Below are 17,760 nucleotides of genomic sequence, written 5' to 3'. Positions count from 1 at the left end.
ACTTGGAACTCCATCTCCGACGCTTGTCAGCTCTGAGAGCTGAGTCAAGCTACAGCCTTTTGAAATGCCTGTTTCTTCATCTGAAAAGTGGAGATAATATGGGATTATACCTCCTGGGGTTACTGCAAGTTAGAGCACATAAAGCATTTAGAACAGTGCGAGGCACATGGGAAGCATGTCAACAATATATTATTTGCAACTACTGAGTATGTCTTACAGGCCACTGTTCATAACTGTTCAGGCAGCAAGCCTGAGCTAAACCAGATCAAAGTTAGGGCTTCTAGCCCCGTGTTTCTGATGAGGTTGGTACATGTTGAATTATGTATGGCATTGTTCTATGGAAAGACTTCAACTCTCGATATAATGCAAGTAGTAACTATTTATTATATTGACATATTTACAAAATATTACAAAGTGAAATACCACTCTAATTCACCATATTACACAGGGCTGCATACAGGCAAGACAAAGTATGGAAAAACATTTACTTCTGTCTTTGGTATTAGAAATCTACACAAATTCGCAGCATTAAAGTTTCCAATATGAAGTATTAAACATAGACAAAGATGTAATTGGCAACGTCATGAAAAGGGACTCTAATATCCTCTGCTGGGAAACCCCCAGGTCCATGAAATGCAACAAGAAAGAGAGGGAGTCTATCGGCTAAAACAACAATAAAAGAAACAGCACAAGTTACAATAGTGTACACAGGAGTGTTTATGAAGCTGCCCTCTCCATAACATTTGGCAGACAGTAACAGACAAAACATTCCCCAGACACGGTGTTGCAGATAAGACTTTATGGGAAAGAATCCACTCCAAGATACACCTTGAGGGTATAACTTTACTGTACAGAACATCTTATAAAACGCAATTTCATGATCATTTACACATATACAAAAACTTAACTGGTTTTTGCAAATAATAACTTTTCTAAAACACAATCACAGTTTACATAATTCTGAGGTAAAGGTCCTGAATCTATTCTATTTAAGAAGTCCTAGCCCACGAGGGTCTCTAAAGGGAGACGTGTCCAATGAACATCAAGTTCTGGCCCTCAGGTGGGTTGGGGAGAAGGCCAGCCACGCCCACCTCATTTTAGAGATGGTCCAAAATTTCAGAACTAAATGTTCCCACTTTGGCTCTATTAAGTTAATGCTTTTAATGTTTTCTGCAAACACTCTCCGAGTCTTGTCAGAACGTGACTTCCGCTATGGAGAAAATATTTCATCAGGAAAGGGCCAAGTTAGTGTCTTAACTTGACTGTCTTGACTGGGCACTCTGTACATCCCAGGAAAAATGTACTTAGACTCCTCACATAAAGGGTGAAGACTTGGTCAAATAAGTGCACTGCAGACTGATCTTCCCACTGGTTAATACACACCCAGAAATGGCCTCAGATGGGAAGAGCCTCAGTGAGAGCTGGGATCCCCCAGTGAATAAGACCAGAAAAGTCTAGTGACCCTCCTTCTGTCCCTGAAATGCATAAAGGACCTTGCTGTGCTTTCCTTCAAAAATCCTCGACAAGGTTGTTTGTGCTACTGTAAATCCTCCAGGAAAATGTGAGAATCAGCAATATATCGCAGGTCTTTTTTCTGCGGGTGGGGGGGGGGGCTGGGGGGGAGGTGTCAGGGGAGAAAAAGGCATGTTAATAGATGTTGCTTCTCTAAAATGACTTACTATAAATCATAGCCCTTGGTCTGTTTCTGTAAACAATGCCACCTTAATTCAGGTTATTTGTGACTACCTAAAACACACCCAACCAAGATTATCTCATAAGTGAAGTACTACATTTCCAAAATAACCCTATGAAGTCATGAAGGTTGTGAAGATTTAATATGAAGATACTCTTTTATGTACTCTTCTGTATGTCTTCTTTTTATGAAAAAGTTTGCAAATCTCATCAGGACACCAAATGAATAATGGACCCCCCCCTCCCATATAATATCACTTATGAAGCAAACCTGAGCATTTGTCTCTTATATTTTAACATGAGTAACATCGGGGGGTAAAAGTGTTTGCCAGGCAATGAGTCACCTTGTGAAGCAATTTAAGACAAGCAATGCTGGATCTTTCCAATAAGCTGCCCCAGTGGTAGAACTCCCTTTTTTCTTCATGCTGGGAAGGGCAAAATTAAACTTCTGCTTCTCTGTACCATCAAAAATTCTGGTGAATGGCACGTGAGAAGAAAGTAACTATGTGTTAAGCATTTACTAATGGCTGGCTGGCATCCATGGCGTCTGACTGGACGAAGGAAAAAGAAACATGAACCAATGTGTTTGCAGGAGGAAGAAAAGCTTTTGGCTTTGCCCTGGTCCCTGACAATGACAGGCAGGCAGGCTGTTTCTTGCACAGCTCTAGGCGAGCCATTAATCTGGCAGTACCAGCATCTTTAGAAACCCCAGCATTAAGACTTAGGAGGGGAAAAAGAGGGAGGATGTTGAATAGCCAGAAAGGCAGCTTTTTAAACACTTCAGTGAATTCATAATGCTGTGCAGGCTTCTATTTATCCCTTCTCTGAAATTCCTGGTGCGGGGCGCAACGCTGGATTGGAATTTATTCATCTTCTTCCACATACGTGGATGGAAACCAGCCCACCTAAAAAGGAAAAGCAACCAACACAGCAATGTGACTCTGCATCTGGCACTTCAAAGGACTCTACAGAGCATTTCATTTTCATAACACCCCGAATTAATCTGGCCTTTTATGTCCAGTGCAGGTGAAGAGGATCGGTTTAAACTGCTCCTAAAAGCCCAATAGAGTGAGTGACAGAAAGGGTGGAATACAATACCCTTAAACAGAGTTCTAATCTGCTAGCACACAAGTATGTAAATTAAGGGGCTCTACTAGTTAATGCTTCCTATTTCTGCTGTAGAACAAGATATAAAGACAGAGGTCCTATGCCCCACTCTTTCCAATTTAGATCATCAGCTCTTATAGATATTTTGTATTCCACATAAAGTTTATGCTCTAGACTTAAAAAGAGGCTTAGAGACTCAAAAGAACTGATGTGCTCCACCCTTTTCCCAACAGGAAGCCATCAAACTTGCCCAAGTAAACTTTATTGATGCCGCTATCGTATTCACTCAACACGTTTTTCTTGAGTGCCTATTTTCAGGAAGGAGCACCACCGTGCGGAGCCAGGGCTCTGGGGGGTGAAGCCGGCCACACGGTGTAGGGTTCCCCCCACCACAATGGGCGCCAGCGGCTGCCCAGCCCCCTTCATTCATGTGACGAGCACATTGAGAGGGACAGCTCACCCTGCCATTTACTTCTCCTCTCCACCAGCCATTCGCACTCATCTTCGTGTAAATCTTCACCACGTCTCCTTTCAACAAGGACAATTCTCGCATATCTCTTGCACAGAAGTCATACCGAGCGATGGCGATGCCCAGCACCTTTGGACTTAACACTGTAAAGAAACGATGGGGCGTCAGAATTGATGTGCAGTTTACCAACCATAAGCACCTAATCAGATGGATGTTATAGATGCTGTCAAAATGCGCGGCCGTGATTTTGTCACAGACTAGTGATGATGGCAGAGGGGCTTGAAAGCAGCAGAACTGCTGTTTCAATTCAATCAGGTGTAGTCAAGTTCATTTCACAAAGTTTAAAAAACTTGTTCTGTTTTCACATTCTTCGTAGGAACTTCAAAACAGGGACTAGTTTTTGTAGTTTAAAAAAAACAAAGGCTAATATCTAAGTTACTACCTAAGGAGATAGAATCTCAAATAACCAGCATAAATTTCCTATTGATGGCATAGTAATCCATTTTTAACTTGAACCTCTATTACCATAGAGGTAAAGCTTCACATTTTTATCCTGTAAACTTTTCAACTTAAGACTCAAAGCAACCAACTTTTTTTGCTCTGAAAGTCTCTTGTTGAATCCATGTCATCACTTCTATCCTCCCCCCTCCCCAAGAACAGCCTTTGTTTTCAGTTAAAACTATTTAGGGACAGTTACTCTTTTATATATAATTGTACTCTTGAAGAAGCTTAAATCATGTTTCACAGAATAAACAGATAAACACCATCCATTTATCTTGTTTCAAACAAATACTGCCTTATAGAAAACCTTTACTGAAATACTTAATCAAAAAGAAGATTCAGGGCATCTGCCTCCTATATTCAGTTTTTTGTTTTTTTTTTTAAATGGTAGGAGCAGAGCTAACTAACTCCCTGCCCTCACCTGCCTGTCCTGAAAGGAAAATTCTGTTCAAGCTGTACATTTGTTTGCCTCTAGAGTTTCATGACACATTTTATATTAACATCTCTACCTGTTGCTCCTTGGGGTTATAAAGTGTTTTCAATTATATGTTCAGTGATTCTGAGAATCACTCACTTGAGATTGGTGGGACTTTATAAACCTTAAACGGTAGAGAAACTGAAGTATAAGAAAAAAAACATGGGAAATGCCACACATCCATATTTTTAACAGTTCCCAGTGCCTAGGCAGCTGCAGTTATGACCTGTTACCCTGGAAGAGCCTGCCCACTTGGAGACCGGGATCTCTGGCCTATTTTTCAGGGCTCTGCAATGACAGAAATTTTTTTTAGTCTCCAGGTGTCCGTCATAAGATAAACGAATAGCAATGCTGTAGATTTCAGAACTGTAAAGGAGCAAAAATAGGTCATTTTATTTTACTGTTCAGACACAAACCACTTTAATAGTTTTCTTACTGAAAACCATCCCATTACTGGGGCACTACTCTTAGAGCCGTGTACATAAAAACATCCCAGTGATGGAAAAACCCATCCTCAACTTAACTGTGTGACCTTGTACAGGTCTCTAAACCCTTCTGGGCCACATTCTCTTCACCTATAAAATGAAAGGTCTATACTAGATGACTTGTAAGGGCCTTCTGGTACTAAATTATTCCATTGGGACTTAGAGGTTAATTTTTAAAAATCTGTAAGAAAACATACTTTATCCAGCCAACATGTACTCCCCTATGTGTCACATAAACAGCCCTTACATTCTCTGGCTAATGACAGAAATCAAGACCAGAATGCCCTGCACAAACCGATGGGCACAGTCATCCTTTAAAGCAATTTGGACCGAATTGTACTCTTATATTTGGAGATAAAGTTGGGATTTTGGGCCTATTTATTTTCTTAATGGAAATACATGAACACTGGCTTTTCTCAACTAAAATTTCTGATCCTCAGGAAAACTAGTTTTATGGAGTGCTTCATTCCCCCTTTATACTTTCAGCTCTCAACTCTTTCCAGCTGATGAAAGAGAAAATGTCTTGCTGAAATACATAACATGAGCACACACACAAAACCAGAGGAGTGGTATGTCAAGACAAACGATGACTTGATGACAGAAAAGGAAAGTGCATGGTGGGAATGTGACTCGAGGGGCTGTTTGTGAGGAGATGTATCTACATGAGAAGCCATACACAGAAGTCAAAATATTTTATTTGCAAACAAAAGCAAGTTGAAAAGACATATAAAAGCAGTAAAGCAGTACCTGACCAGAAAGGAGTGGAAGAAGGGGGAACAAAGCTGTAGTCTGGAGGAGTTACAAAAGAAAACCCACAGAACAAAGAAGGGGCTTAGAGAAGGAAAGAAAAAGAGAGAAGCAAAGACCATTTAGGTGTTGGCAAAACATATTTCGACACAGCTATTTCGTTGTCTATAACCTTAAGAAAATTGTCATAGCAAAGTTGAAATATCAAGCTTTGCTTTCACCCACTTGTCTCCTATCACCATTTCTAAATGAAGAACAAGCCAGATTATTACATTTTGACTGACATTAGTTCTGCAATTCAGAGCGATCTATCCCTTTATAGGTGAACAGAGCATACCCACTCTATCCAAGGACGGCCTTCTCCTCTTGATGTGGTGCACAATTCCCACTTTGTCACATCAGTGGAGAGGGGGATCCTGTAAATTCTTAACGTAAAATATGCTTCACATCAAAACTGATACAAGAAGTAAGAGCCTACAGGGCGGTGTCAATGAAACATGCAGAGCCCATTGAAAATTCAAGAAAATCACTCAGACAATTTGTTAGGAACCACACTCACCCTCCAAACAAGCATGCACATGCTAGGTTACTTCCAAAATTAAAATGTAAACCACTTTGAATTATATCTGGAAAAGAAAGTAAATCTATCCCCAACTTGTAGGAATGTACAGAAAGTTTCTATGCATTTGGATGCTCAAAAACGTCTCACGTTTTAATAATCGGAGCTAAAATGATCAAATGGTTTGGAAGTGTTAGATGCCATGCTCAATGTTTTATATTCATTTAATTATCACAACTCAAAGGGGAAGGTACCCATGCTATTTCTTCTTCAGATTTGAGAACAACCTAGATTCAAACCTAGGCAGTGTGACTCCAGAGCCGAGGCTCTTCACTGCTACCCTGCTCTGCATCTACCCCTCTGCTTCAGGTACCACCTTAGGCAGTTTTAAAACTCTCCCTGCTGATACCATGGTGCCATTGCAATGGAGAAGGAAGGTGTGGTTGTAAACTTTCTCCCAATATTTATCCCTCCCTTAATCCATGTAATAGGTTATTTCGTTGGGCTATGTTTGCCCAGAAGGGATACTAAGTTCTTGCTACTGGGATATATACAGAAGTATCATAAGGCAACTTCTGGTACCTTTCCTGGGAAGGCAACTGGCACACACCTTCACCCTTCTCTTTGATTCTTTATTCTATGCTGCTGTCTGGAATGTGAAAGCTACCATTCTGATTCTTGAGAAGGCTGCCCTCACCTTAAGGATGAGCTTCAAGGAACCTGGGTTACTGAAAAGTTTATGGCAGAGATAATCCTGTCAAGAAGGGGCCCTAGAGATACTAAGAACATCAGTAGCTCATCAACGGGATACTTAGATTCCAACCAAATAAACTGGGGAAAGGAATTGGAAGGAAGGGTTCAGATGTTCTTTGGTTCATATATACATTGGTGCATTTAATGACACTTTTCTCATAAATGGCTTCGCATACTTACTTTTAACCTGCCCTGAAGTATATCCTTGTTAATAATCAAGGTTCTTTTCTAATCCATTGCATGTTCCCAGTTACACTTTTTTATTTAAAAATGCAGCAGTACATGCTATTACAGCTAATTTTACAATCTGTGCAATTCACTTATTGCCATGCAGTGTAACTGGTTTGTTTTGTGTTCCTCGAGACCATATTATACCCACTGTTAGAGAGAGGAGAGGATGTCATCTTTAATTTAAGGAGGAAAAGGCACCCTAACGCTACTTTCGGCAGAAAATCTAGTGCCAAGATTCCTACCCCACGTTTGTGAGAACTTAAATGAGGACTCCTCATTCTCTCCATTACTTCTTTGTAATGAGGGGCATTTTCTCCTCAAACTGCTTTCTTAAGTGTCCATCCCCGATTCTATCTCTGGGACTATTTATCCATGGAGTAATAAGAGCAGACAGTATTTCCCCAAAATTTCTAATGAAGGTAATTCAAGAGTCTGAAATATAACAAAAGATAAGTTAACTCTAGAAGGAAGAAATAAGAAATCAGTGAAAACACTATTAAATGCTATTTAAATCTCAAAAACAGGTTATCTAATCTAATGTATCTACCTTTCTCTCATCTTAAAATATCTAACATTCCTGAATATGGATAATGCCTCACCAGAGGACTTGAATCTGTTCCAAATACATAACATCGCTGTGCTACCCCTCTCTCCTAACCCTAAAAGCCCTGCAAACATTTGCATTCATGTCAAGTACCTATAATTGGAACCATCTTAAATCTTATCTAAACATTATCATCTTTACTAAATGGTAGCTCTTCCCACCGTGGTTAGGCCTCCGCTCCTCTGCTGGCTTCACTCTAATTTTTTCCCCAATGAATGGAACAGATTCTTGGATATGCCTTGGGGCTCCTCCCCTGAATTCCAGTCTGTGATTTCACACATTTTCATCACCCTGCCATGAGGTACAGTCATGATCTCTGATTTAACTTGTCTGAAACCAAACTCATCATCCCCCTCCCTGTAACCTAGCTCAACCTCCCACAATTGTGTTATTTTTCCAACTACTCCCACGTTCTCTTTGCAAACCATCTTTGCAAGGTCAGTATACCTCTTTAGCTCTTTCTGTCCACTCTCCTCTTCCTCTGAGATATAAAGTTGTTCCTTCACTAAATTCTCAGCTCCACCATCCCAACTCAGGGACTTACGCCATTTCTAAACTAAGACAACTGCCTCCTAATTGGTCTTCTTACTTTCAGCTTTCTTTCCATTCTATTCTAAATGCCTCCTCTCAGCTACTCACCATAAACAGACTCATCATCCCTTTTCCTAAATTATAAAATCCTAACTCTTGACTTCAATTCCATAGCAATTCGTAGTCTGGCTATATCCTGCCTTTCTCACCAAGTCTTCCATCATTTACCCACACAAATTCTTTTCATCCCAGCTTCCTAACTGCCCCCCACCCCCCAAACACCATTCCCACACTCATTCTGGGATGCTGTTCCTTCACCTTGCTTCTGCGAACCTTAACCTCCTTGTCTCTGAAGCTCAGCTCAGGCCCTTCCCTGACCAATCCAGATAACACTCGTCCCCTTTTCTGTCCTCTGCAGCCATCTGTTAGGCACTTACATCATGGCGCTCCCCGGCCCTGCTGTTTAATTACTGCATGTGCTCCTGTGTTCTAGCTCAATGAATCGTTGATTCTGGAGAGTAGGGACTGGCTCTTACGCTGCTTCTGCATCCCCACGGGATCAGGCCCAGGGCTAAGCAACTGAAGCTGCTAAATGGATGAGGATCTCGGCAGGCTATTTAATTCTGCAAGCTCCTTATTTCTCCTCCTCCTGTTTGTTGAGCTCATCTTTTGCTCACTTAACTGCTCAAAGACTTCCAGCAAAAGCCAGCACAACATAAAGGGAAGAACGTGAAATATGTTCAGGTTTTATTCCCCAGGATCCCTGAGAGCCATAATCTATCAATGATATTCCCACAATAACTATAATTTTTCTGAATGTCTCATGGCATTAACCATACTGTACACCTGAGGAACCTTCTCAGGAGAAACTGATTAACCTTTTGCTCCTGTCACCCAGTATGTAGCTCTCAGCCAAACACTTTAAGGCTTGGTAAGATGCTTTCTACTTTTCTACATATCGTAGCGTGACTTATTGTTGTCGCCCTTTCTATACATAAATTTTCAACGTGTTTGGGTCCTTAATTCTCGTAAGCTGGCAAAACAGCATTTGAATGTCTGGCCCCTATGTAGACGAGTATAAAATAATGTGTTTCCCTAGGAAAGTATGGATTTAAATCTAGATGTAAGCAGTGTCAGAATAAGGTATCTGATAAAAATATTTTGCAGAATGGTTTAACCTGCAAAACATATTTCTGTCCATACTGAGAATACATCCACCTATTTCTACACACACGTACAGATACGTGTTTTCTTCATCATACTCCTCCGACTATACCAAGATGACGCTAATATAAGAATTATTGGTACGTGCAGATCCTGGAATGGAATAGAAACAGCTGAGTAACAGTGACGTTCAGATGGGAACGTTGAGGGATTATTATTTCCTATCCCTTTCACTTCCTGGCCTAATATCCACTTCACCACCTAATATTATAGGAAGCCTGCTGCTAGTACATTACATTATTCTGGGAAGCTTCTTGAGAGAAAGAACTTTTATTCATATCTGTATCCACTGAGATAATAGTAAATCTACGTTGAGACCTTTTTCATTGAAGTAATCATTTGCAAACTGCATGCTTTATTTAAGGACCTAACTTTCGTCCTTCCTCAAATACTTTCAATTCCTTATTAGCACAGACGAAGGAGAACCTTGCTCAGAGAGACCATCACACTTAGGTGGGGGTCTCTGGTTATTTTCACATGATACCTGGCACTCAAATGGGCTAATGTTCATGGAACATTAGCAAATAAGTGGCTCATAGTTTAGTGACTTAAAAGGTCTCGTTAGGAGTTATTAAAATATTAACTCAAATATTAAGTCAAATATTAACTTTTCCAAGTTAAATGAAACTTGAAGTACTAAAATTCTCTAATTGAAACAGAAGCTATTAGCATAGCCACAATAAACTGACTGGCACATCATAAGTGAATATTATCCAGTTCTGAGACTTGCCTGAGAGGACAGAGCCACAGAAGCATGTCAATTAAAAGAGGAACACAATGTTCACAGAATAATAAAGTACTAGTGAATTGGTATCTGATACCTATACTTTTGTTAAGGTTAACTAAGCATTGCTTTAAAGTATTATGCTCTGCTTTGATTAGGCTATTCATGTTCACAAGCAAATGAAAATCCACTCAAGTTTCAATAACATTTGAAATTTGTACACAGCAGAGACCAAGCTCAATCAACACTAGTCTTTAAGGTACTGGTGACCAAATCAAAGTATTTTTGAACTACCACTTAATTATCCATTATATGTATAAGTGAACATGATACTAAGCATTTGCTAATTATTCTCTGGGATAGACACTACCTAATGCTCAGCCTTAAGGTGTAACAACCACATGTGTTTACACTCATTTATGTTAAAAAAAAAAAAAAAAAAAAGTAAAAATATCAGGCAGTTGTACCAATGATACCATCATCAATACAGCTATCCCTGTGAGTCTGGGGCCCAGCAGTGGCCTAGAGATTTTCCTGAAGGACTATGTTCCTATGTGGGACACTTCGAGGAATCCAGGAGGTTCCTTTTACCAAGGTTGTATACAGATGGCCTAACAGCAGAGAACATGCTGAGAATTTAATGAATGTTTAATTTAAATTTGTGACCCTTAACCTGGTTTTATTTTAGAACGTAGCCATTGTCTTCTTCTTAGACTCCCAGAAACATTCATAGACATAGTATCAAATATGTGCTCCCCATCTCCCTCAAATATATAGTATTTATAGTATATTTTATATATTGTCACTGAAAAAGTAGGAATGATTCAGATTGGTTTCATTTAATTGAATGCTGACATCCGGAAAATGGACAAATCTCTTTTAACCTAAAATTCAAAGATATGACAAGGAAAACTTAGAATTATTGTGAAAAGAAACAGCTACTTTATATTCAGTACTGCACAGTCTAAATACATAAAGCCATTAACAAGCAAAAATATGAGTATAAGACCTTATTGTTATGGAAAATTAGATCATTTGACATTTCAAGGGATTTTGGATTATTTATAGGCATCTAGTTTATCAAAATGTGAACCTGATCCTAAATCCTTACTCTTTAATGATAATTGGCAGACATCTATTAAATAACTACTGATGTGCCAAGGACTGTGCTAAGGTGCTATTGGAGATTAAACAGATAAGACAGAGCATCGACTCTAAAGGAGCTTACAAATTAGTAAAGAGACAGACACAGAGATGATACAGAGATACGGACATTACTCATCTTGGATAGAGAGTGCTATGACTAGACTTTAGGCTCCATTTGAGCCTTTCCCTACAAAAATCTCCAGTCTTCCGGTTGCTCAGGCCAAAAGCCTTACAGTCACAGCCTTGGGTCTTCTCTTGCTATTCTGTCTTACGTCCGAACATGTCCTGTTCGGTTACATAGTATAAAGGTGACCCATCTGGCTACATGTTGTTCCAGGCTGCTACCATCTCTCACCTGGATTGCTGCATGAGCCTCCTAACTGGTCTTCCTGTTTTTACACAGACTCTAGAACAATCCTATTAAAGTCAGACCATGTCTCTCCTTTGTTTAAATCCTTCCAATGGCTTCCCATGTCTTCCGGAACAAAAGCTAAAGTCCTATAAAGCCTCACAGAGACTGGCCTCCCTTGCCCCTCTGATTCCATCTCTGCTGCTCTGGCCACATTGCACATGTCATACATGCTCCTTACTTTGCACTGGCTGTTCTGCTCACACTTCCTTGAATCTTTACTCAAGTGTTACCTTCACAACGAGGCCTACCCTGATGCCCCATAAAAGAGTCATGGACGCATACCACTTGTGCCATGTGGTGCAGAGAGAAAGAAGGGTTTATGGGGGGAGGGAGTGATATACAAGCAAAGAAGTAGGTAGAGGGTACTCAATCCCCTAAATTCCCACTGTCCTACTGCTTAGGTTGGGCATGGATGGTCTGTACACGCCATGGTCAAAGTTCCAGTAGCCTGCTCTTCAGATGGACGGGGTATTTATGTGAGTTTATGATAGCAGAAACTCCCTGTTTGCTATGGACCGGATATTTGTGTCCCCCTCCAGACCCCAAAATTCATATGTTGAAACCTAATGCCTCATGCCATGGTATTAGGAAGTTCGGCTTTTGGGATGTGCTTAGGTCATGAGAATGAAGCCTGCATGAATGGGATTAGTGCTCCTAAAAAGGCAATCCCGCAGAGCTTCCTCGCCCCTTTCCACCATGTGAGGACACGGGTGCCTTCTATAAACCAGAAAGCAGGCTCTTGCCAGATACCAAATCTGCCAGCACCTTGACCTTGGACTTCCCAGCCTCCAGAACTGTGAGCCATAAATTTCTGTGGTTTGGAAGACGCTTGGTCTATGGTGTTTTGTTATAGCAGCCCAAACAGACTAAGACACTGGTCATACAAATGACCTTGTTAGAAAGGGGAGCTTCGGAAGCCAGTGGCTAGTATTAGCCTGTTCTACTGTTGAGAACTGAAAACTGCTGAACCGGCTCTCTATTAAGCTACCAAAAGGAGGAAAAATGAATCTCTACTTTTGTTCCTCATCATCTGACCACCCCAGTTAAAATCATAAACCATCCCCAGCGCTCCTGAGTAGCATTACATCGTTAGAGTATCTTTTCCAGAGCACTCACCAACTTCTAATATACTATATAATTTATTTTTTATCTATTATTTGCCTTCCCCATTATCATGTGAGTTCCACAAAGGCGGAGACTTTTTTTTTCCACTGCTGCGTATCCCCAGCAATTTGAACAGTGCCAGCCCTGCAGTAGGTTCTCAATAAAGGTCTGTTGAATGAATGAATGAATGTGGGGACCTGTGGGGTTATCGGTGGGAATGTAATAACTAAAGATGAGATGAGGAGAGAAGTTCTTGGAGAACTGCCCTATGAGGAAGAAGAATAAAGAAAAAGAGGGAAAATTAACAGGGGAAGATGGAGCTTTGAATAGAAAGACTGAGCTTTGAATAGGAAAAGATCTGAACGAGCAAGTCAGATATCTTGAAGTGTTTATGCTCAATTCTGACAAATTTGAGTGTATTCAGAGCAGAGTGGCCAGGATGGTGACAGATTTGGCAACCACGTGTATGACAACGGACGGATAAATCTGAGTAGCTTATTGAAAAAGAAAGAAATACAGTGGGGAAGGGAAAAAAGCACATCAGATGAAAGGTAATCACAGTAGAGTGTGTATGTAGTATATTTAACTTTGAGTAATTCTGAAGAGATGAGCTAATGATAGTAAATAGCTCCAATAAGTCAAGTTTCAGGATCAACATAAGCATTTAAAAAATTCTGTTCAAAAAATAAATTGGGGGGCTTCCCTGGTGGCACAGTGGTTAAGAATCCGCCTGCCAGGGGCTTCCCTGGTGGCGCAGTGGTTGGGGGTCTGCCTGCCGATGCAGGGGACACGGGTTCGGACCCTTGTCCGGGAGGATCCCACATGCCGTGGAGCCACTAGGCCCGTGCACCACCCCTGCTGGGCCTGAGCTCTGGAGCCCGTGGGCCGCGGGTACTGAGCCCACGTGCCACAACTGCTGGGGCCTGCGTGCCTGGAGCCCGCGCTCTGCAGCAGGAGACGCCACGACAATGAGAGGCCCGCACACAGCAACGAGGATCCAGCATAGCCAAAAATAAATAAATTGTTTTTTTTTAAAAAAAAAGAATCCGCCTGCCAGTGCAGGGGACACAGGTTCGAGCCCTGGTCCTGGAAGATCCCACATGCTGCGGAGCAACTAAGCTCGTGCACCACAACTACTGAGCCTGTGCTCTAGAGCCTGTAAGCCACAACTACTGAAGCCCACACGCCTAGAGCCCATGCTCCGCAGCAAGAGAAGCCCTTGCACCGCAATGAAGAGTGGCCCCTGCTCGCTGCAACTGGAGAAAGCCCGTGCGCAGCAATGAAGACCCAACACAGCCAAAAATAAATAAGTAAATAAATTTATAAAATAAGTTGGGTGATTTGTGTGGCCATAGACATAAAGTCACCTGAGTGTCAAGTAAAGCCTGAGGATGACCTCTCAGGAATGTCACAAAAAAATACTTGCTAAAAAAGCCTCTACCAGGGTTGACATTGCTGTTAAGTCTGAAGTGCCTCAATACCAGAGTCCCCCTGCATTCCTGTCTATTGTTCAGCTGTTAAGCTAAACTGTATGTAACACCCAAGGGATATGTGCAATAGAGTGTTCAGTGCAAGCAGATGCTCAAAAATGTTGAATGCATAAAGCAGTGAATGAAGGGAAACCCTGGCCAAGTCGGACCGGCTCCCTTATGCAGATCTGGAATTCAGTAGGGGAAGCTGCGTATCAGTGGTATATATGAGGAAAAAAAGAGCTCTCAGCATTGTTCCTCAAAGCTAGGAGACGGATCCAAATTTTAGCAAGAAAAAAAGGAATTCCTCTCAATTTATGTTTGTTTTACAGGGAAGAGAGACTAGAAGAACCAAAGCCTCGGATCGGGGCTGCCACATGAGGACACTATAGTCAATTAGGGAACATTACACATATTGAGACCAGTTTTTAATTTAGAAAATAAGGTTTATAGAAAGAACAGTATGCAAAATGAGACATATTAAAACATAAGGACTGCTTTTTGAGTTTTGAAACATGAAAAAGGACAGCTTTGAGTGGGGTTACTTGAATCTGTAGAATTTCGATCTGCAAGCTATCGATTTCTGAAGGGACCCTGGGTACTGGCTACTAATTCTTAAAGCCATCAGGTTCAGGATAAAAATCCCTCACAGTAGCTACTAAAGCTCCTGAAGCAAGTAAGTAAAAAAGGGAAGCCCAGAATGACCTAATAATGAACATGTTCGGCTGTAGGTGATTAGTTGCCCAAGAACAGTAAGTTCTGTGGACATGATAGACATCCTGAGAAAAAGAGTATAAAAATGACAGCAACATGTTAGAACCACCTTAGCCCATAGAAAAGCATGCACAGAGCACTTCCCATGTGCCAGACATTGTTCTAAGTACATCACATACGCTAACTCTCATGGCTCATAATACAAACATTACACATTATGAGACAGTGCTGCAGGATGAAATAAACTAGGGAAACTCATCACTTTCCTACATCATACAAGCAGCACTTCTGGTACATCTGTTTAACAAACGAAACCTTTCATGAGGCTTCTCACAGGACTGGTGGTTCATGCAACACTCAGTTGGAGACATTAATATAAGTGAAAGGGGTTTGAAAAATATAGTGTTCTTTTAATCATTAAATTATTGAATATCAGACAGAATTACTAGGTTCTTATTCTATATCAAGTATTTTACATAGTGTTTCAAACAATCGGTCATGTAGACCTTTTTGGGAAACTTTCATTGGCTAGAAGTGCTCTCTCTCAGGAAGACAGTGCGTTTCACTGCAGGAAAGTTACAAGCCATTGAAAACACTTCATTGTATTAAGGTAATGTTTCCCTTGTAACTCCCCATCCGTTGACTACCCATCTGTCCTAATAGTGCAAAGTCCTCTTATAGCTCCAATAAAAAACAAATAAGGATGGAAAAATTTGGAGAAAAATTTAAAATTAGTATGATGAGATTATAGTGAGTTGAATGGTGCCTCACCTCCCCAAAGACATGTCCGCCTAGAACCTGTGAATGTGATCTTATTTGGAAAATGGGTCTTTGCCGATGTAAGTTAAGGACCTCAAGATGAAATCATCCTGTATTATGATGAGCTCTAAATGAAATAAGTGTTTTTATAAAAGAAGAGAAAGGGAGATGACACACAGAGGAGGAGGTTATATGAAGACAAGGCAGAAATTGGAATGGTGTGTCTGTAAGCCAAGGGACAGCAAAATTTGCCAGCAGCCATCCAGAAACTAGAAGAGAGGCATGGTAATGGATTCCCCCTCAAAGCCTCCAGTAGGAGCCAACCCTGCCAACACTTTGATTTCAGACTTCTGGCCTCCAGAACTTAAGAGTAAATTTCTGTTGTTTTAATCCCCTTCACTTATGGTAATTTTTAAGGCAGTTCTAGGAAGCTATTACAGTGAGATTAAAACAGATATTTAAATTACCAGGATAAAATTAGATTAAATCAAACCCAAATGCCAAATGACCAAGGAAAAAGATGACAAAAGACTGAGGATAAAATCAGGAGATCAGAATAAGAGTAGATGAATATAGATATGTTGAATTACAAGGGCAAGAAGGTAAAAAATAAGTGGATGTTTGAGGAATGTGTATGAAGGAGATAATAAATATTATCCACTATTACACTGTGATAAAACTAATAAATAACGGTTAAGGCATTATCAGATGTTTCAAGAATTATCAGGAATAAGCAAGTTATATAATGTGACAGTGAGTTAAATAAATATGAACGATACAAATTCTCCAAGTTTCTAAAACACTGACTAAAATGAAGCTTAAGCACCTTGTCAGATGGCTAATAGAATAACAGGACTACCTGCGTGAAAGGAACAAGACCACAGTAGGGAAAAGCAGCCTGGGCCCTGGCTCTGGCTTTTACTTTTTCCTGCAAGGTCATTCGCACGGTCCCAAAGACCCAGGAAGCCTTTGACAATTTTTGAAGAATTGCTATAATGTTTGTCACCACCTCAAAAGGATCATGCTGTTCTATATTTTGTTTTCAAGCCCACCCATCTCTCCATGCTTTTTCAAATAACAACTACACATAGTGCTTTTAATACCTGCTATGTCTGCCACAGACCTTAGGCTCTGACTTCACTCATTTAGCCCTTTCTGAACACGTGTTTCATGAAAGGCACTGTGCAAAGTGCAATTTGAGAATGGGAAGCTCAGGAGCCTGGTTCCTAAGGCTTCAGGGAGCAATAGACCAGAAGAACTCATTAAAACTATATAAAAATAATGCTATATTTTATGTAAGCTGAAACGAAGTGTGAGCAATTCCTAAAACTCTATCTTCAACCCCAACCACTCTTCTTAGTGTCAAATGCCTACTGAACCACTGAGTGTGCACAGGCACTGAAAGTCTGTGCACAACTGAATGTATTACCTTCTCCTCTATACATGTTATGTCTCTTTTGCTTCTTGATCAGTCCAATGGTTTGTCAGTTATCCAAGGCAAATAATTGTGTATCATACATGTACATACATGTACCACTTCTACCTCAATTCCTTTATCCAGTCAATTCGACTTCCAGATTATACCAAAATCTGCCCACTGTCCTGCTCCACTGTCTCTATTCAGCTTTTGTCCAAACCTCCATCAACCCTCCCTTGGACATCTGCAGTAGTTTCCTCACTCAGCTCTTTGGTCCATGCCTCCCTTCAAGCCACTGTCACGGAGTAGGCAGTGATCTTTCAAAACAGCGTAAATCAGTTCATATCATTTCTGCTTATAAAGCTTCAGTACATTCCCAATGTATATATTAGAATCCACTCACTATGCTTTAAACATTTCGACCCCCTTCTAATTCCTTAAACGTGTGAAGTTATTTCCTGTTAAATGTCCTTCACACAAGCTGCTTCTTCACTGTGATGTTTCCCTACCGCCACTAACCCACACCCTGCCAATCCACATAGATCCTTTAAGTTTCGTCTAGACGCCACTTCTTCAAAATGTCCTTCCCTGACCCTACAGGTTAAATCGGCCCTCTTGTTGTACACTTCCACTTTGC

At 40.7% G+C, this 17,760-nt stretch overlaps 1 protein-coding gene across 2 annotated transcripts in view; it reads right to left on the bottom strand.

Annotated features, from left to right (window-relative positions):
• Positions 1-369: 369 nt before the first annotated feature.
• Positions 370-17,760, bottom strand: part of VAV3 (vav guanine nucleotide exchange factor 3) — a 398,245-nt gene continuing 380,854 nt past the window's right edge. The window contains exons 26-27 of one of the 2 annotated variants that reach the window (XM_029227384.1): positions 3,260-3,411; positions 370-2,597 (exon numbers count right to left, since the gene is read on the bottom strand). In XM_029227384.1, the coding sequence (XP_029083217.1) occupies positions 2,556-2,597; positions 3,260-3,411 (194 nt within the window). In that variant the 3' untranslated portion in view covers positions 370-2,555. The remainder of the gene's footprint in view (positions 2,598-3,259; positions 3,412-17,760) is intronic. The other variant, XM_029227383.1, reaches the window with a different exon arrangement.

Source organism: Monodon monoceros, unplaced genomic scaffold, assembly GCF_005190385.1.
Source record: "Monodon monoceros isolate NGI ecotype Baffin Bay Population unplaced genomic scaffold, NGI_Narwhal_1 Super_Scaffold_18, whole genome shotgun sequence".
NCBI lineage: Eukaryota > Metazoa > Chordata > Mammalia > Artiodactyla > Monodontidae > Monodon > Monodon monoceros.
Note: the sequence above shows the minus strand (reverse complement) of the source record. Positions and strands in the feature narration are given on the sequence as shown.